The following is a 19,626-nucleotide window of genomic DNA, read 5'->3' as shown; positions in this document are numbered from 1 at the left end:
TCAACACTCAAACTCTGTCCATCTCCCCATAAAACCGTCAAGATGGTGGCACAAAGCGAAGCATTCCAGAAGGCTGTCGTCGACTCCAAGAAGTTGACCGAGAAGCCCACCAACGATGACCTGCTGGAGATGTATGGTACGTCATCTCCATTGCCATCGCTGTCGTCCATTAACAGCCCCCAAACTGACACTATTACCTCACAGCTCTGTACAAGGTCGCCACCGGTGAGGACATCAGCAAGGCTCCCGCCCCCGGCATGTTTGACCTGAAGGTCAGTCGCCAGTCTCATTCTTACCCCAACCCCCCCACACCCCATAGTCTACCTCTCTTGCAAACCCTTTATATAGAGCACATATACTAACGCCAAATCCACAACGTACAGGGCAAAGCCAAGAAGAACGCCTGGCAAAAGGTGGTCGACGAGGGCATCTCAGCCGAGACAGCGCAGGAGCGCTACGTCGCCCTGATCGAGAAGAGCAAGACCACATACGGATACGACGCCAACAAGGAGCCCGAAACCGTGGGCGCGTAAGGCATGCCCTGCGCCAGTCAGGCAAGGAACACACGCGCGAGCATAGGCATTACATGCTTGGTCTACGGGAGATCTGTGGAGAAACTGAGCAGACATGGTTTGCGCAAGCATTCAGAGGTGTTGTACGATCAATTCTAGGTCGGGCGAGATTATGTTCATATCAGTGGCACACCAAACAATTAGCAACAAGGAACAAGTGACGTGTGTTGTGTTCCCAGCACCAACTAATCCAAATTAAAGTGGCCTTTAACGCCATGAACACATAGATATAGTGTCTCGAACATTGAAATAATCACTTGTCGGAAACTTGCGTGGAGATTGATCACCTTTTTTTGCCCATTCGCTTATATTATGTTTTGATACCAGTCCAGTCCCCTTAGTCACTCCAACAGCCTACTTATACTTTCATCGTTCTGGATACTAGGCGAATTCTTGCTTCCAACATATTACAAGAGCATTGATTCAAACACCATCTGCTCTTACGTAACCCGCTTTTGGCTCTCGTCTATGCTAACCTTGGCCCGGCTCCCAAGTGTTGCCCTGCCAATCAGGCTCGGTATACGTCGCCGTTGCCACCCACGGCTCTTCGCTTTGGTCATAGCTTCGGAGAGGCAAGTTGTATGGAACCCTCAGGCCAACGATGGGTCCGCCCTCATCAAGCTGCTCCTCGGCAGGCCAGTTCGTCTTAAATGTGCCAACCATTTTCGCCTTAGGGTCATTTGCCAGAAGCGCCGGCCACACGAGGACGCCGATTTCCCACGACGAAATGCGGAGCTGCCCCGACCCGGTAGCAGCTTCTCCCCACGCTTGCTTCGAGATGTTGGCTGATGTCAGGAGTGCCCAGTCGATAGACTTCTCGCCGTATCGTATATACGTCTTGATGTGGGGAGCAGCTCTTTGTCTACCGGCATCTCGCCGCACCCCCCTGGGATCGGTGTCAATGCCACGTTCTGTGTCATTGGCCCAATGGCAGAACATGGGCCGTAAGTACTCTAGTTGCTTCTGCTGTTGCGCGGATTGGATCTTGGTGTGGATGGAGCCACCCGAAGCATACCCGTCTAACGAGCGGCGTATCTCGTCGGCAGTTGGGAAGACGACCTTGAACTCCGGCTCAGGAGTTGACTTCAGGGGTGACAAAGAATTGAACAGAGTGCGTTGCAGCCAACTGTCTGTGGCACCAAGCGTAGCAATGGACGACACCTGGACTACAACGCCGGATTTACCCGGCTGGACCGGCACAGTTCTCAGAGCTTGTTTCAGTGCTGCCCACCCCCAACGGGTTTGATTCGGATTATCTTCGACATCATGCCGGCCTGGCACGCTTGCGACCAATGATCCGCAAACGGCCGAGAAGTCGAATTTGGTTAGTTCGTCAACTAGAGGTGTGCATATGCTTCGTTTGGTGTTATATGCGCGTAGGTAACTGAGGAGGTCTGCTTTGAACTTGACGCCACTTCCTATCTCTATCCTTTCAGCAGCAGATTCATGAATACCGAGGCTCAGTCGAGGGAGGGACGGAGACTGCCATACGGCATTTGTCATGTTAGTCCAGTCTTTGGCAATCATGTTCGCTGTATGAATGATTACTTGTGCCGTGTCATCGTGGCGGAACAAGACCATCATTTTTGTATGATGTGTTCCGAACATCTCCGGCATGAAGGCAACGTGTAGATTGACATTGTCATACTGCGCAGCTTGATCCTATACTGAGCATTAGCGGGAGTCAACTCAGAGGTGTGATGTGATTCGTGCGAGTACTCAAAATCTTCGTAGATCTTCAAACCTTAAAGCAATAGCTATAGGTTAGTCACATGTGCTACGGGCTCACATCCATTGCAAAAAATTCAGTCGCAGGAATATGAGTTGGTACTTATGATAGGTAAGGTGTAGTTCAAGTGCAGTAGACCGTTGGCCCATGAAAGCGCCTGGAACAAATATGATGGCTTTCATACTTCCTTCTCGCATGCCTGCCGAGAGTCTACTGCTCCCACGAAAGATGTGTACAGAATAATGCCACTTAAATATTCAAACACGCTGATATGTCAAGATATAAAATAATAAGACTTGCCTCGAGCACCTGCCTATTTGCATCATCGTGCTTCCAGAAGCCATGAACGACGTGAACCTTCACCAGCGTTCTGGTATCTTCATCAAACTGGTTCATTAAGAAGTCAATGTCATGAAGGTAGTTGAATTCCCAACACTCAGAGATAAGTGGGTCTCCTAACAGGTCGTTGAGGCTGACAGCACCGACGTTTGCCGCGGGCGACAGGTCTCGTATTGTCGTAAGCCGGAAGGGTGACGGAAGCAGTTTTCGGTTGGGAACAGCGGCTACGGTCTTCTTCCGTGGCGGGCTGATGGGATGTGTCAGAGACGCAAGTGTCCGATGAGGAATGGCACCCGCTTGGCCTCCCGAGAGCCGTCGACATTTTGCTGGAGGTTCTGCCATGCCGAGATAGGGAGTCGTGGGATATTCATAGGGTCAAGCAAAATGGATGTTCTACTTTCTTTTGCTTTGTTTTCTTGGTACTGGCTGCTCAATCGGGTCAAGTGCGGCGCTTTTGTAGGTCGTCTGCGGTTGCTTCAGAGCTGTGAGATCCTGGTCAATGTGCGCTTAAAGTCATCTTCAGGTAGTTGGGGGCGGAACGTGAGGATCAGTCAAAGCCTTAGCGAAGGATCAGAGTCAACTCGGGGGCCTCGCTGAAGTATGCACCACAGCCACAATGGACGAGGTTGTGCTGACGAGTGCCGCAATGCAATAACCAAAGACTTGCAGGGTCGTCGAGGCAAGCTGACGTGGAATATATGTTTCAAAGTCACCGATTCCTGCAAGTAAGAAGGTTGTTGTTGAGCAGCACCCAAGCTGCTTGCTTGCTTAGGGTCGAGTTCAAGATCAAATTGTGGACAAGCCAACATGCCGTCACTGGGATAATACGAGGCACTGCAACTTCCGCTTGCGTTGCGTACTTGCCTCAGCTCCTTGCGCATTGAAGGATTGTTACACAGTACGGACTGGCTGCCTTGCCGCAATTGCAGATGCCAATTGGCCCGAGATGGTTTATTATCATCTCTTCTCAACCATAGAATCAGTTAACATTCAGGTCCAATCTGGCTTCGAAAGTTCTCAAGTCTGGGGCATTGTCGAGTCCGAACCGCAGCAGGCGAAACGGCACAAGGGTCGGATTGGGTCTATTTTGGTGGGCGGTGAAGCCACTAGCTCAAATGTGGCATAGCGCAATAAGCAGCAGCTGAGCCAAAGGCCGCCGTGGTTTTGCCTCGCTGTCCCTAGTTCTCGCTTGGTCAGACAAGATTAGAGCAGGGTAACACCTCCTGACTTTTGCTTGCTAGGAGAAAGTGAGACTTTTGGGTTCTATTTCCATCATTTTTGCTCCTTCTAGGGCGGGACACACGCGGAGCGACCAACGCCTATTCTCAAGACGACTGGATTTTGCATCAGGGCTCTTTGTTTCTCTCCCGTGTTTTGTAATATTTGTCCAGGTTACCCGATGTTCAACGACGATTAGCGCGCCGTCTCCCCCCTTTCCTCTAGGTCTGACACGAGCCAGACACGGTCTAGGGCTTCAGCTCCCGGTGCTCAAGGCATCGTACCTTTCGATTCCATCTGGCCACTGCATCACATCGCGGCCGGCATTTCGCTGTTACCGCTTCAATCAGTCCGCCGCCGCCGACGATACATCCATCCAAGCAGGCTAGCAATATCATCACCGATTCCACCCTCGACACGTTCGTTACCTTCCCGCGACATCCTCTATCGAGCCTGCCGCCATGAGGCTCTTGTCTCTTGCGCTCTTCCTGGGCGCATCAGTCCTGGGCGCCGCTCAAGCAATTGGTGCAGAACTTCAAGATGATCCCGCGCGGGAAAACACGTACTTCAATGGCAAGAAGGTGCCACCATTACTCGAGTTGACGGCAGACAACTTCGAGAAAGAGGTCAAGCAGACTAAATATTTGGTGGTGAAATATTTTAGGTGCGTCTTCATATACATAAACTCTCCCGTCGTAGCGCTTGGTTTCGCAGACATCCTCAAATGTTTTCGTCTGAAGCTGACAATGGCCCAGTCCATACTGCCCTCATTGTATAGACTTCGCACCGACATACCAAACCCTGTACGAGTATTATTACACGTCACAGGGACCTGTCGATCCCGAGTCAGACCCGCCGCAATCATTCGAAAAGTACTACGATATCAGGTTCGCTTCACTCAATTGCGTCGCTTATGGCGACATGTGTACCAAACATAACATTGAATCCTACCCCCAAACTATGCTATACAAGGACGGCGTGTTGCTTGACAGGGTTAAGGGTGGCAAGCCAATGCTTGCTGTTGCAGAATTGGTAGAAACTGAATTGAAGAAGGAGTTCTCTGGTACACGACCCAAGGAGCTTGTTCTTCCCAAGCCCGGCGCGACGAGTGTCCCCGCAGCCACTGACTCTGAGGCGACTGAACTCAAGGCCAAGTCAGCAGTTGACAAAGAGGACGAGGGCAAGAAGGCCGACAACACCGGTGCGACGAGTCTCTCTGCAACCGCTGACTCTGAGGCGACTGAACTGAAGGCCAAGTCAGAAGTCGGCAAAGCGGACGAGGTTGAGAAGGCCGACAAGATCAACGCGGCTGACAAGTCTGACAAATCTGAGAAGTCCGACAAAACCGAGAAGCCCAAGGCGGATAAGGCCGCAGAGGAGGAGCCCACGAAAGTCGACGAAAAGGCGCCTGTCAAGGTTGAGAAGACGAAGCCTGCAAAGCCAACCGTTACTCCCAACGAAAAGGGCCTCTCTATGTCCCTCACTGCGGAGAGCTTCCAGACTCTGGTGACCATGACCCAAGAGCCGTGGTTCATCAAGTTCTACGCGCCCTGGTGCCACCATTGCCAGGCAATGTCTGCGAACTGGCAGCAATTGGCCAAGGAGATGAAAGGGAGGCTTAACATCGGTGAGGTCAACTGTGACGCAGAATCTCGGTTGTGTAAGGACGTCCGAATTCGCGGTTACCCGACGATCCACTTCTTCAAAGGAGGCGAGCGCGTAGAATATGACGGTCTGCGCGGACTTGGTGACTTCGTGAAGTACGCTGAGAAAGCTATGGACGTTTGCAGCGGTGTTCAGGAGGTCGATGCCGCGTCGTTCCGAGCGCTCGAGGAGAAGGAAGAAGTCATTTTTGTCTACTTCTATGACCACGCCACCACCACCGAGGATATGATGGCTCTTGAAAGGCTTCCCCTGAGCCTTATCGGTCACGCCAAGCTGGTTAAGACAAAAGACCCTGAACTGTACGACCGATTCAAGATCACGACATGGCCAAGGTTACTGGTGGCACGCGAAGGGCGCCCCACGTACTACACTCCTCTTACGCCGAAGGAAATGCGTGATACCCGTCAAGTGTTGACATGGATGAAATCGGTCTGGTTACCCATTGTCCCCGAGTTGACTGCATCCAACGCCCGCGAAATCATGGATGGGAAGATTGTAGTTCTCGGCATTATTAACAGAGAGGACCAAGAGTCGTTCCTCGGAGCTAAGCGAGAAATGAAGAGCGCGGCGAACGAGTGGATGGACAAGCAGATCCAACTGTTTCAACTAGAACGACAGGAGCTTCGAGATGCTAAGCAACTACGCATAGAGGAGGCTGAGGACCGAAACGACCAGCGCGCACTCCGTGCGGCTAAGAGTATCCGTATCAACATGGACAGGTCCGATCGCAAGGAGGTTGCTTTTGCTTGGGTCGATGGCATCTTCTGGCAGAGGTGGATACGCACTACCTACGGCATTGATGTGAAGGACGGGGAGCGGGTCATTATCAACGATGAAGATGTGAGTTTAGTGCAATGTTTCCGAGGTCCTTCGTCACTAACAGCATGACAGAATCGACGATATTGGGACACAACCATCACGGGCAACTACATTATCCCTTCGAGAACCTCCATCCTGGAGACGATTTCCAAAGTCACGGCGTCACCCCCGAAGATCAAGCCGAAGTTGACCATCTCGAGCTTTGAGAAGATCTTCTTCGACATACGCATCACCTTCTCCGAGCACCCGTACCTGACGATAGGATGTGTAGCCGGTCTCGCTCTGGGTTGTGCTTCATGGTTCCGTGGGCGGCTCCGCAGGAATCGCGGCCATTTCCGCCTGGAAGATACCCTACCCATCAAGGAGCTGAAAGACGGCCTCCTGGGTAACACAGCCAACGGGAAGGTGGACTGAAAGAAGCTGGATTTGATACATAATGGAGAGAAACAACATATGATGAAGCATAGACGACCCATGGGTTTTGGAGTTCCAATCGCTTTCTAGCGGGAGTTCTGTATAATACTCTCTTGTCCTTATTCCCGCCTGCACATGTTCCTCCATCCCCCGATACTCGCTTGTCTATGTGTTTGAATTCTGGTTCCGGTTCACGGTTCAACAGCAAAGAAGTCGAGATTAGTACGAGCTGACAGCGCACGGAGCGGGTGGATCTGGAGTAAATGGGAAGGATTCTGACTGAACGAAATATGAAACGATAGGGGGCGTATCCAGGGTCTCCCCTCGCGGAGCCGGTCAAAGCTTTGGCCACTCGAGTAGATACGTGTGTGTGCAAGGGCAAAAGGGGGATGGACACTGGGGGTGTGCACCATAATAATATCCTTTTTTTACTCGTTTACTACCTTCTCGTCCAGGTTTGCCTGGATAGCTCGTCTTTGGCTGGGCTTGTTCCGTTAGCCGAAGTTGTGTTTGTGTTGGACAGGAATTGCATCTGCAGATAGTGGGCGGTTTTCAGGTGACGGGCTTTGTTTGGGCTTTATACACAATGTAAACCGTTGGACAATCTTCCTCAAACCGGGTTTTGCCAAAGGCTGCCCATTTGATTACCACGGCTACTACCTGAGGCTCTTGGATACGCAATTCCCTGTTTAAACTCTTATCCAACGGCCCTGTTATGAACTTTGTTGTCTTCAGAGCTTCGGCGACGGAGGCCCCTTTTGACTTTCTTCCCAGCCTTCGAGGATCACATTCCGGGTACTATCCAACCTCGCCTTCGAGGCCTGATAGACACGGGGAATTCCCGTGCTCTTGAAGCTGGCGCCGCTTACGACCATCTTGGCGATTCCCTTGGAGCTTAAAAACACCTGCGGCATGCCGTGCCCTGTGAACCCGGCGATGATGAACTGGTTTTGGCGACCCGGGACCGTGCCTACGTGGGGTAGACCGTCGGAGGAGTAGCCCATAACTGCATAAACTCATTAGCCGAGGCTCATCTTTCCGTCAAATGTAATGTATACGCGAGCACTTACTCCCAGTCCAAACATTGGTCGCCTCGGCCCCGCTGTCCTCCCACCCGTGAAACACCCTCTGCATGTACCCATCAAAATGCGGCTTGGCCGCCTCAATGAGTTTATCGTCATTCACGTTGTCGTACCAACTCGCCTTGTCGTGGTAGTACCGCGACCGTCCCCCGCCGACGACAATGCTCCCGTCCAGTCGTGGGATCAGGTACTCGTACTCGTAGTTGCCCCAGCGGAGGATATACGACGTCTGCAGTGTGGGTGCGGGTTTCTTACTAGTAGCAGGCACGGCGATGTGGCTGCAGATACCGCGCACAGGGACGATCTTGGAGGTGAATTCCGGGAGCAGGGCGGAGGTGTAGGCGTTGGTTGCGTAGACGACCTTTTGGGCGCGCAGGCTGCCCCGGGTCTTGGTGGATACGGTGAAGAAACCGTCCTTGTCGGCGGTTGGGGAGACGGAGGAGACGGGGGTGTGCGTTTGTAGGTTGACGCCAGCGCGGACGGCGTTTGCCAGGAGATGCGTGATCAGTTTATAGGGGTACAGGTGGCCAGCGGTGTAGCTAAAGCAGGCTTTAGCGCCTTTTACGCCTGAGATCTGTTATACAACGTAAACCTTCTTTCGCTCCATATAACTCCGTGATGATGAGGAAGGTTGAAATCCCAGCTTGTTAACCTACCTGCTCGGCTTGCGCCCCCGAAGCGAACCACACGTCCTTCATGACGGAGATGTCGTGTTTGCGGAGGAAGTCAACACCGCTCTTCATCTTGTCGTAGATGTCATCCGTCAGCAGGACGTCCATGCACCGCGTCAACACGAATTCGCAGTCGATGGCCTCGTCTTCGATCAGTTTCTTCATAGCCGGGATGTGCTGTGCCTCGAATTCGGCGCACTCGGCCGCCGCCTCGATGCCATGGTTGCCTGCGATGGTGACGGGGCGGTTGTACGGGTCCGGCTTGAGATGGCCGCCTATTTCACGATTAGATCCTCGAGCGCAGATTGCCGATGGAAAATAGAATAAGATGAAAGCTCAAACTCATATAGTACCATTTCTACCCGTTGCTCCTGAGCATGCTTGCCGTGCCTCGAGGATGGCTATAGACGGAATAGGTAAGTTCTGCTCCTTGCAGATCTCGAGGATGTGGTGCACAGTCGAGGCACCGGCGTAGCCAGCTCCGATTATCACGATATCTACCTCCGATGGTAGGTCTGGCGTGCTACTGTGGTCGTCAATCTCATGGAGACTGGACCGCCAGAAGGACGTCGTGGAGTTTAACACCGGAAGCAGAGAGGGCGCCATTATGTCACTTTGTTAGGAATGGCTGAATCTAACAAACTTGGAAATCTACTCCGAAATGCAGGTCTTATTATCGGGGCGAGATGCTTCACGGAATGCTCCCTCAACAATCATGAAGTTTGTAAATAGCCAATTGCGATCTCGGATTGCGCCGGCTCTGAGCCTCGGAACGGTGCAGCGAGCCGAGGCGGTATGCCGACGATGCACCGGGGCGGCACCGTAATACCTGATTCGCTGTTTGCCACAGAGCCGCACAAATATAGATAACAGATGAGTTGCTAATCGTTCCCTGGGCGATAACTGCCGGTGCCGAGATAGATCCATAGAGGCAAGTTCCCCCGGCCCGGTGTCGGGGTTCCACTTTGTATACTCGAGTTGATACCCCAGGTCTTATATTACGAGTGCACGCGGCCGTCTAGATTACCACTATCTAGTACCACGGGAAAGTGGAGAAATGACGCATGAGTGGCACGGAGGACTGTGACCAAAGATGTCTTCATTGTCATCTAAGCCAAGATTGGGTTTATTCAAGGTTGGGCCGGCCGGGGTCGTGAACAAACGTGGGTGAGTGCAGCCGGAGCCGAGGATCGTCATGGGTGGCGGAGCTTCGCTGAGACGATTCCAAGATGGCAGGTTATACTATAGCACGAGAACTCGGAACGGCATTGGCTCCAGAGAGATATAGAGAGCAGAAATCTTAGTTCATGGTAATAGTTCTTTATTTCGTATATATCATAGCCCCCGTGTCTTTTGCGAGCGTTCTAGCTACGTCACATATCCAGTAGGCTGTCCCTCATTATGATACATCGCTATGATGTCTCCTGATCCAGCTGCCCCTTTAACCCTCGGCAGCAATAATAGCGTCCGCCATCTCAGGCAGACTCGGCGCAACCACATCCATATCCCCAAAGATCTCATGAAGCGGCTCCGCCTCCAGGATCGTAGTGTAGGCCCCCTTGAATCTAAGCATACTCAGTTAGTTGTTTATTGCCCCCAGATGTCGGAGGTCTCTCAAAAACTCACCCAATCGTCCTTGCCGTCGAAACATCCCACATATGCGCCGCCGCGAACCAAGGCCTGCCCTCCCCATCCGCAAACTTCTCCAGAATCGGCTTATACGCCTCAGGGATCGGCTTCGCCTTCCCCTGCGTATCACAACTCAACAAATTCGCCGCCGGCATATCTACGCCCGCCCTCTTAAAATAACCCCCCACCCTCTCCAGATCCCCCGCCGTGAAACACCATACCGTAAATCCAGCCTCCCTCAACTTACTCACACACTCGGCCGCCCCGGGGCGCAGGTCCAGTTTCCGCCACTCAGCCATCAGATACTCCACATCTTCCTTGGTGCAAAACTTCCGCGGTTCCGAGATGCCGGAGTAGTGGAGCATGCGGTAGAAGAGGGCGTTCATGCACTCGAGGAAGGAGACGTACCGGTTCGAGAGGCTGAGGTACGTGTACTCGCGCTCGGCCGTCTCGATCCAGCAGCAGCCTAGGAGCTTGGGCTGGATGCCGGCCTCGCGCAGGCGGGGGCCGAGACGTGCGTCGATGGCTTCGAAGAGGTGGTCGTAGCTGATTAGGGTGCCGACGACATCGAAGACGACGTTCTTGGAGGAGACCATCGCGGATCTTGGGGGGGAGGCGGTCAAAGATGAGGTGTGAGACCTGCAGTTGTATGGCTGTTGGTAATATGCGATGATGCAGAATAACGGTACAGATACGGGAGGCTGTGGCAGGTGGACTGGGCGATTTTGTATGCTCTTTTGGTTGGCTTCGATATTGAGTCTATAGAGTGTCAATCTCGGTACTATTAATTATAGTTAATCAATTTTATATTAAATACCGATGTCGCTTGCCACGGACCCGGAAACAGTTACCCCAGACCCATTTGGAGAAGGAGACCTACTATAGTAGTCCGTGTCAACGTGCCGGGACGGTGCCAATACTCAGATACAGAGACCGGGCCGGTCAAGTGATTGGCCCTGTTCCACGCTTGCAAGCTTGGCAATGATCCTCCTATGCTACCAGACAATTTGATAACCCAGACAGATGACATACCATGATGGCTATCTGCGGGGCAGGTCCTTGGAGGGTCCACTCTTAGTGTTAGTTCACTGATAAACATGTGGGGTTGGAATCTGTTGGTAATGATTGCTGACCTCTGATTTATAGCTGTCGGTTTGTCCCGACTTTGACATCGAGGGTTAGGATAAGGTGCTGGGCCATACATTTCAGGAACCGAGATACTCGCTTGCTCTTGTTGTTATCTGGATTCATCCTGATCTAGATGGATCCAGGGAAGCATAGCTTGGCATTCACGACGATCATATCCCTGAACATCCAGGGATCGAGTTTCTGGGTGTGCGCAGCCGAGTGCGATACACATACATAAATTAGCATATCTCAATCTAACAAAGCGTATCGTGTTCACTTCGTTCTTCCAACTTTGCGTTCCTAGGCACGACTCGAACCGACACCATGGAACCGGAAAAGACCGCATCAGGAATGAAAGATCTCGAAGGAGGTCCGCGCCGTGCCAGCCATGAAATCGGTCAAGTCGCTCCCGTCGACGTGTCCGGCGAAGGTGTTGCCACAGCTGGCTACCACCGACGCCTTACCAAGAGACAAATCATGATGATGACTTTTGGTGCTGGAATTGGGACAGGCTTATGGGTAGGCACGGGGCAGGCGCTTCGTTATGCCGGACCCGGGGGTATCGCCGTCGCTTATTCTGTAGTAGCGTAAGTCTACTCGCCGCACAGGGAGACAAACCCCGAGCCTTTCAGCTAACCAGTCCGCCACAGGTATATTGTCTGGACTTTGTACATGTCCATCGGCGAGATGACGACGTACCGACCCGTGCATGGAGGATTCATCAGACAGGCAGCTGAATACATCGACCCAGCTCTAGGCTTTGCGGAAGGGATTAATTTCTGGTTCGCATGGGTTATGATCATCCCCGCCGAGATCACAGCCGCCATCGACGTCTTGAAGTTCTGGCCCGCATCCCAGAACGTCCCCCTGGCCGCCTACATCACCCTATTCCTGGTAGTAACCGCTATACCCAACATCTTTCCGGTCAAATGGTACGGCCACGTCGAGTACGGCATGTCGTGGGCCAAGTTGGTGGCTATCTTCGTCATGATCTTCTACCTCTTTATTATGGCGTCAGGAGGCGTCCCTGCGACTGGCGGCCCGCTCGTCTTTACGTACTGGAAGAACCCCGGTGCATTCAACAATGGCATGAAAGGATTGGCCAAGGCCTTTGTCCAGGCGGCTTTCTCCTTCGGCGGCGCACAGCACATTGCCATTATTGCTGGAGAGGCGATCAACCCACGACAGACGATCAAGTCGACCGTGTACCCGATTTTCTGGCGCATGTTCCTCTTCTTCGTTCTCAACATCTGGCTTGTTGGCATGTGCGTCCCCTATAACGACGAGGATCTGATTAACGGTGCGGGTACCCTGGCTAGCCCCTTTGTTATTGCTTTGAAGCGAGGGAACCAAATGTGGCTCGCCCACACCATCAATGGCTTCATTTTCCTGACCGTTGTAAGCTGTGGAGTGACGAGTGTCTATATTTCCAGTCGATCCTTGACAGCGCTATCCGACATCAAATTAATTCATCCCATCTTCGGCAAGAAGGATAGCAGAGGTCGCCCCTGGTTATCCCTGACTGTATGCACTCTCCTCGGAGGGGGGCTCTGTTACCTCAACCTGAACTCGACTGGTCAACAAGTCTATGGCTGGTTTTCGTCACTGGTATGCCTCATATCCCGTCATCCTCTTGTTGGGATAAGATCTGTTCTAACACCGTGCTAGGTATCCATCGCTACCTTCATGGGATGGCTGACAATGCTTGCTACTCACATCGCCTTTCGAAGAGCTCTTAAAGCCCAAGGTATCAGCCGCAAATCGCTGCCGCTCCAAGCTCCTGGCGCGCCGTACTCGCAATGGTTCGCCATCGTGCTCGTCGCTTTCTGTATGGGATGCGAGTTCTACCTCGCTCTCTATCCCTTCGGCGAGGAGCCTTCTGCTAAGGGTTTCTTCTCGGTATACCTGGCATTCCCGCTATTCATCTTCGATTACTTCGTTTATAAGGTGAGATTTCCTCCAATCCAGTAGCTTGAAACTCTTTCTTCCAACTAGAGAGTATTCTGTACCGTGCTGACCCGAAACCTTAAACAGTGGTGGTGCAAGACGAAGTTGGTCAACCCCGCAGAAGTGGATCTCAGTGAGGCCAAGGTCTTCGACGAGGAGGATCGAGTGAGTGCCGAGATTGCAGCACAAGATGGAACTTTGAAGCAAAAGAAATTTGATCCTGTCAGGAGCTTGAAGAACCTCGTTTTCGGCTGAAGGGATAGCGCGAATAAAGAGAAGTTCAGCGATTCACGAGAAGTAGATGCTGACCGAGCTGCTTGGTCGAAGGAGCTTAAGCAACATAGGTCAAACTGACAATGCGGGCACCGCTATATTCAATCGAAAGTTTCCGGTAAAGTTTGATCATCTGGTATGCCACCAGTGCTAGAGTGGAGTACATCGTCGACGTGAAAGTTGAAGACGTCCGTCATGTCGAAGTCAAGCCCATTCATGGTCCAGTTGGTGGTATCAGGGGCAACCTCCGCGGATGGCTGCCATGAATTGATACTGTGTAAAGCCAGCTGGTGTAAAGGATCGGTAAATTGGGCTTCGGGCGCTAGGTGGGAGTGCTGGATCTCGGCACTTGCACCCTTGCACAGTGAGGCCCATTCCTTGAAGCGTTCGTAGCCACTCCGCTGGTTGTCAACGGTGTCCTCGTTGACAGACACGGAAGCTACGCCGGGATTTCCATCCCCATCCTTGTAGAGGCGTCGTACAGCCAGTTCAAGCGCAATGATGACTGAAGTCTCTGACCGAGCTGAAACATTGCTGCCTGCAGCCATGCTTTTGATTATTCGCATACCCATCTCAATCATGGCACCGAGGCGTTCGGTACGCTCATTGAGGCTCTGAGCCAACATGACCAGTAAGGCTGCACGACATGAGCTAAACTCAGTGTAGCTAGCACGGGCAAGACCAATGGTGTCTTGTAGAGATCCGAGCAGTTCAATAACCTCGAAAGCCGCCGCCACGGCACCTGACACTAGTGATGCCCGGCTGCTACTTCGGCCGGGGTTAGCAGATGGCTGGTCTCGCATAGCACGAGGGGAAGCTTGCTTGGAGTCGTGGAATATGAATGGACGGCCCACAAAAATGTCGTTAATGTGAAAACAGAGCTTGAGGTGAGAATTCGATCGAAAGAGCGGCGAGATGGGGTTCGGAGTTTGAACATCGGGTGGAAGTGTCAGCCACCAGGTTTTGAGCTTTTGGCAGACGTCAAGAACCCTCTCAAAGTAAGTCGGCTGGAGTGCCTTGGGGCATCTCCTGAGGAGGGTGCTACGGTTCGAGTCAGAATCAGTCTCCGTCATAACCCCATAGTTGTCTCATATGAAGGAAACACTTACACAGCAGTGGAAATGTCGCCCAACCGCTGCGTCATGTAGATCATTGCGGACATGTTGGGGAACTTCGAGGGGTCTTCATACTGCCTGAACTCGGGCAAGTCTCTGGGGAGTTGCACATCTATTTCAGTCGATGTGATTGATGCCGGCCTTCCATGAAGTATGCTCACGCGCCTGCTGACTGTTAGCAGGAGATCCCATCCTGACCAAATCCCACGTACTTCTCCATCGTATAAGCAGTCCACCACAGCCTGTTTCTGTTTTCGACAGTGGAGGCATCTAGATCATTTCCCGTGTATCTTCGATGCATTCCGTTTTGAATGGCCATCTTAACGGCTAAGCCCAGATATGTGTAAGCCAGTCCCTGTGTATCTAGAGGTAGTGAGTAGTGAGCCAACAGAAGGCAGGCTTGCACACTGTCCAGCGATGCGATAGCGATGATATCCGGAATAAGCCTGGCTGCCATCTGATAAAAAGTCAGGCTCACGTCAGGCTCTGAGACTAGCTCGCTGTCTTTCCCATTTTTGATAATCGGAGGACTCTTCGATGGTCCGGTAGCCATGTGTGCGAATTGCGTCCCAATTCCAAGTACCATTATGACAGCACAAACCCAGGCGGAATCAGCGCTGGTTGGATTCGACCCTTCGTATAAGGCTGCTAGCTTCTCGCGCAACCACCCTTCTTCAACGAAGAAGCAGTTGACCTGGGCGAATTGAAAGTATATGTGGGCGAGAAACTCGGCAACTCGGCGGGGAGGCAAACAGTTCAAAGCATCCATGACGTGCGAATTTGGAGACTGGAGCTGAGTTGCTCGCCAGTATTCCAGGACCTTCATTGTGCCTCGCATTGAGTCATTAACAGGGACAGAGGCAGGCGGTTCATTCAGCCCTTGCCACTGGATGGCCGACTGGTTGTGGTCGAGCCTCTGATCAAGCTGCTGCCGAATTCTTTGCGAAAAGTTCCAGTGCGAAAATTCGCCAGAATAGTCTGAGATCTTGTAAGTTGATTAGCCTCTTGCCAGAAGGGAAATGTACATACGAGCGGTACCGGGAGACAGCGTCTTGACAGTGAAGCTTTCGTCTTCTAGAGTAAGTCCTTCAAGGTCTTCCCAGTCTATATATCCCGTAGCGTTGTTGGATCCAGGACCCGTCTTCAAACGCTCCGTTATGCGACGTAAGTTGTTGACGTCCAAGGGTATGTCACCCAGAAAATGAGTGACGAGCCGCTCGAGACATTGCACACGCTCTGTTTCATTGGCATCGCCAACTTTTGACGGAGGAGCAGCAGCAGCAGCAGCAGCAGTAGCGCGGCTGGAGGAAGGAGCTGAAGCCGCAACAGCGATTGTGCTAAACTGACAATCCCGACCACATCGAAGACATCTAGAGCATGGCTCGTGGCCGTCGCACTTCTCTTTCAATCTCCGACATCCTACACATGCACGTTTCGCACGAAGCCTGGCATCCTCAGCCACGCGTGGGCGATTCTGCCGACGCGAGCTCCTAGGCCTCGGCGGTGGCATTGGCACCGCTCGGGATGGATCCGGTCCATCAACATTGGTGGGGGCGGCTGGCTGTTGCATAGTCGGCACCGTCCCATGTCATATACATTGAACCCAGAACCATGAGATGCGGGAGGATGTTCTGCGTCGCTTCGGTGAGTATAATTTGAGGCGTAGTGGATCCGTGGGGACCTTATCAATGGAAAGTGCCCTCGAATCAGGCTTGACCGATCTATCTTAAGACTTGTGTGGAGAAATCTGGCTAGGTCCTCTTAGGTAGTAGAGTACTTTAGATCGTAAGGTACGGAGTCCCGTCCCTGCGCTGGAATGCGAAATTATCCGCAGACGTACAACTCGATTATGGGATTATGGTGCTTCCAAGCTTCCAGGCTGTATATATATAAGCATGCAATCGCTGAATAGTACTTTGCAGCTCGATTGAGCCAGGTTTTGAACGAACCCTCTGAACTACTTGATTTATTTGACCGCTTCAGCAGCATCGACCTGACGTACCTGTGAAGTTGTGGAAATTCTGTACAACCAAAAACCAACCTATGAGCCGCCATTTCTCTCGAGATTTAATGTACGGTGGGGAGGGGGGGAGGGAGATGGGCAAAGTTGATATTTTAGTGTTGGGTGGTATATCTTCCAAGAAATCTCTGCTGGGCTTTTGGGGGTTTGGATGACCTCCAAGGGAAGGGGCTCCATATCGCACCCTCCAAACCCTGCACGGCCTATTCTCGTGGTTCTTGCCGACGAAAGCATTTCGGCAACTCTAGCTTCTTCGTCTCTCCCTGAAGCACACATGAACATCGCATTTGTCTCTTTCCCCTGTCAATAATTACCATCTTATTTTAGGCCCCCGGCATAATGGCTCTCCGCCTCCGACATGATATCTAATGTGAAAGCTGCCGGTGATGATGTCTACCAGGGGTTCATCCTCTACCGAGCAACGTTCGGCAACCTCGATATCTTGGGGCGATACATCGACTATATACGTTTTGCCGTCACTGCTGCCCTGACACTAGACGAGTCCATGCATGGTTTTTAGCAAGCGAGGGACGTCTTCGTGCGGTAGGCGGCTCGTCTCCCAGAGGAGGGGAAAATATCAAGGCCTCGGGTTCAACTACTTCGCCTACGGCAACGAATGAGTGTTACAGCTTGACAAGCCCCTCTTGAGAAATTTCAGATAGCACTTGCCGACTTGAAGTGCAACACCCTTCCGAATATCATGGGACGAGGTTGTATGTTACATATCTGCCAACGCCTTAATTGGAGTATCAGGTTATCATTAAAAATGGTCGACTTCTTTGTTTAAGAATATTCAACACATTGTGAAAAGGGTTTTGATTTGGGTTTGACGAGGGTTTAATCCTTTCCTGTTACCTGAAGAGGCTCTGGAAAATCTCGAATATGTATTCAAATATTTTTTTATATATTAAAATAAACATTCGCCTTGGTGCCTAGACAAGCATCCAGCGTAAAACATCACTTTTCGTACTCCATTGACATTGACATGTACACCACGACTTCGAGCTGATTCCTTAGTGTGCCAGTTCCATCCATGTTATACAGTCGCTTGCCTTTTCCGACTACCCTTCATGTCACAATAACGACTGACTGTGCCCAAGGCATCGGCACAACACTGGTGCAACAAGCGAGAAACACCAAGCGGAGGTGCAAGTCGTAGCCTTATGCGGGAGAGGCCTCCACAATAGTATTGCCGGCCCATCCACGGCCACTGCCATACAGTCCAGTGGCCACAGAGATCGCCGCGGAGCCGGACAGAGCAACATCGTTAACAGTCTGATGGACGGTAATGCCTATGTTGAATACCAGGTCAGTAAAAGCCGGTAGCCATTGTCCAGATTGCTGAACTTACTCGACTTGCTGAAGTCACTCCAGGTATAGCTGAGCGTAGGGTCGTCGCAGGTGGTCTTTTCGGCATGGACGGTTGGGTCGTACAACCAGTCGCAGCTTGACGTGGTATTGGTCAACGAGTATGTAAACGTGACCTCTTCCCATCTGTATCCCGAAGCGGCACTGGATCCGGAGACGGTGACATTCCAAGAGCCGTAGTCAGCGGCTCTGGTCACGGGGCTGGCGACAGCGGCGCCGGCAAAGGCGGCCACCATGGAGATGAAGGTTGAGGAACGCATGTTGAAAGGGTTTATGGGTATTGACTGCGTATTGACTGCGGGAAATGAGATTGAGGCGCGGTGTCACGTCTGTCTGAAGAGGCAGTAATGATTTCACGTTGTTGGTTGGCGTACTTATAAGGGAGCCGACAGACGACCCCTGAGGATGCGCCGAGGCCGCAGGGCTTTACAATAGGCCAGAGCACAAGCTACAGTCAAGAAGACCCGCAAAGGTGGTTTGGGTTCTCGTATTAGAGTGGGAAATAGAGTATCAATCAATTCCCAGGTAACCTCACGTAACTAGCCCTGTTGGCAGCACTGTCCTGCGCGGGGCCCTGTTTCTGGATTCCGCATTGGCAGCCTCTTTACTAGCGCATAATCGTGAACACCAAGAACCTGCCGTCGTCCAAACATTGTTGGGCTGGGTGCTACCCTTCCCAGGGGGCGACTTTGATGTTCCTGTCGCGCAACGTGGTTTTTGGCTTGCGCAACGTTCAAATACCGTAGTGATCTTCAAAAGGACACAAATGCAACCCAGGACCCCATTGGAAAATCCGCTTGAGACTTCGTAGAACTACAACAGAATTTCATAATCGTAATGTGAGCTTCAATAGCTCAGAGCTTGACGGCGAGGAAGCCTCGTATTACTACAATACATGCATCCAGGAAATGGTTGCCGACTTGGCGGTTTATGCCTACCAAATTGCCCCCGCTATGTCCTGTAAGCGGTACTAAGCAGGTCCAGTAACAAACTGGACAATCCCCTGCAGCAGCAAGGGATACATCAAATATTGCTAGAAGAAGGCTGAACCGCGCAGCAGCGCACGTTAGGATGCTCGAGTAGTGCCATCTTTCTTGGAGTAACAGTGCCTCGACGGCCGGATGAAGTACGAGTTTTACGGGTACATGAAGTATAAAGCTGGCAGGCCAGACGACTACAGCATCTCACAGCTCGAAACTGGCTCTGGCGCGGCGTCGCTCGGGCATTGGCAAGCTTTAAAAAGTACTCCGTACGCAATATGGTTCACACTGACAGCGGTGATAATGTAAGCTGATCGTGGAGCGATAAATTAAGTCATGTGGATCCGATACCCTATTTCAGCCTGGCTGACCGGCCGAATGTGCATTCGGTAGCGGAGATTGGGATACGAACGAACTGGGAAACTAGTCAAGAATGGCGAAATTCTTCAAGTTGACTGATAAAAAGGCTCGGGATTCAGCTCGGCTACTGCGTCATTTTCCCCGGTCAGTCGGTTGATCCCATTTGGCTCTCCTAGGACCGCCATGAAAGGAAAAGTGGAAATGGATGTCCTTTGTAAGCTTTGTAAGTCACTGTCCAACTAAGTCTTCAGTCACGAGTTAACAGTCAATTCGACGTCCTTCTCTACTCGACTTCTG

At 51.9% G+C, this 19,626-nt stretch overlaps 8 protein-coding genes across 8 annotated transcripts; 3 read left to right on the top strand and 5 right to left on the bottom strand.

Moving 5' to 3' along the window:
• Positions 1–42: 42 nt before the first annotated feature.
• On the top strand, positions 43–533 carry BCR38DRAFT_342367 (putative fatty acid binding protein; the record flags this gene model as incomplete). The annotated part of the gene is made up of 3 exons (XM_040855941.1): positions 43–136; positions 205–272; positions 384–533. The coding sequence occupies 3 exons, from the start codon at positions 43–45 to the stop codon at positions 531–533; spliced, it is 312 nt and encodes a 103-aa protein (XP_040716709.1).
• A 510-nt stretch (positions 534–1,043) lies between these two features.
• BCR38DRAFT_409243 (tyrosyl-DNA phosphodiesterase) lies at positions 1,044–2,982 on the bottom strand (the record flags this gene model as incomplete). Its single annotated transcript, XM_040858354.1, has 2 exons — positions 1,044–2,234; positions 2,611–2,982. The coding sequence occupies 2 exons, from the start codon at positions 2,980–2,982 to the stop codon at positions 1,044–1,046; spliced, it is 1,563 nt and encodes a 520-aa protein (XP_040716708.1).
• A 1,337-nt stretch (positions 2,983–4,319) lies between these two features.
• On the top strand, positions 4,320–6,756 carry BCR38DRAFT_409242 (thioredoxin-like protein; the record flags this gene model as incomplete). Its single annotated transcript, XM_040858353.1, has 3 exons — positions 4,320–4,522; positions 4,614–6,363; positions 6,415–6,756. The coding sequence occupies 3 exons, from the start codon at positions 4,320–4,322 to the stop codon at positions 6,754–6,756; spliced, it is 2,295 nt and encodes a 764-aa protein (XP_040716707.1).
• A 731-nt stretch (positions 6,757–7,487) lies between these two features.
• On the bottom strand, positions 7,488–9,115 carry BCR38DRAFT_484966 (FAD dependent oxidoreductase; the record flags this gene model as incomplete). Its single annotated transcript, XM_040863817.1, has 4 exons — positions 7,488–7,762; positions 7,827–8,412; positions 8,495–8,784; positions 8,863–9,115. 4 exons carry the CDS (start codon positions 9,113–9,115, stop codon positions 7,488–7,490), a joined length of 1,404 nt encoding a protein of 467 aa, XP_040716706.1.
• Positions 9,116–9,950: 835 nt separating this feature from the next.
• BCR38DRAFT_341129 (haloacid dehalogenase-like hydrolase) lies at positions 9,951–10,734 on the bottom strand (the record flags this gene model as incomplete). Its single annotated transcript, XM_040855846.1, has 2 exons — positions 9,951–10,074; positions 10,136–10,734. 2 exons carry the CDS (start codon positions 10,732–10,734, stop codon positions 9,951–9,953), a joined length of 723 nt encoding a protein of 240 aa, XP_040716705.1.
• An 856-nt stretch (positions 10,735–11,590) lies between these two features.
• On the top strand, positions 11,591–13,468 carry BCR38DRAFT_457678 (amino acid transporter; the record flags this gene model as incomplete). Its single annotated transcript, XM_040862064.1, has 5 exons — positions 11,591–11,636; positions 11,709–11,853; positions 11,917–12,874; positions 12,935–13,213; positions 13,301–13,468. 5 exons carry the CDS (start codon positions 11,591–11,593, stop codon positions 13,466–13,468), a joined length of 1,596 nt encoding a protein of 531 aa, XP_040716704.1.
• A 252-nt stretch (positions 13,469–13,720) lies between these two features.
• Positions 13,721–16,111, bottom strand: BCR38DRAFT_342048 (fungal-specific transcription factor domain-containing protein; the record flags this gene model as incomplete). The annotated part of the gene is given in 5 exon segments (XM_040855923.1): positions 13,721–13,821; positions 13,836–14,527; positions 14,596–14,766; positions 14,814–15,579; positions 15,631–16,111. The coding sequence occupies 5 exon segments, from the start codon at positions 16,109–16,111 to the stop codon at positions 13,721–13,723; spliced, it is 2,211 nt and encodes a 736-aa protein (XP_040716703.1).
• A 1,671-nt stretch (positions 16,112–17,782) lies between these two features.
• On the bottom strand, positions 17,783–18,249 carry BCR38DRAFT_409237 (uncharacterized protein; the record flags this gene model as incomplete). Its single annotated transcript, XM_040858352.1, has 2 exons — positions 17,783–17,913; positions 17,973–18,249. The coding sequence occupies 2 exons, from the start codon at positions 18,247–18,249 to the stop codon at positions 17,783–17,785; spliced, it is 408 nt and encodes a 135-aa protein (XP_040716702.1).
• Positions 18,250–19,626: the final 1,377 nt, after the last annotated feature.

The sequence above is a fragment of the Pseudomassariella vexata genome (assembly GCF_002105095.1).
Source record: "Pseudomassariella vexata strain CBS 129021 chromosome Unknown BCR38scaffold_6, whole genome shotgun sequence".
Taxonomy (NCBI): domain Eukaryota; kingdom Fungi; phylum Ascomycota; class Sordariomycetes; order Amphisphaeriales; family Pseudomassariaceae; genus Pseudomassariella; species Pseudomassariella vexata.
This window is presented reverse-complemented; position numbering and strand designations above follow the sequence as displayed.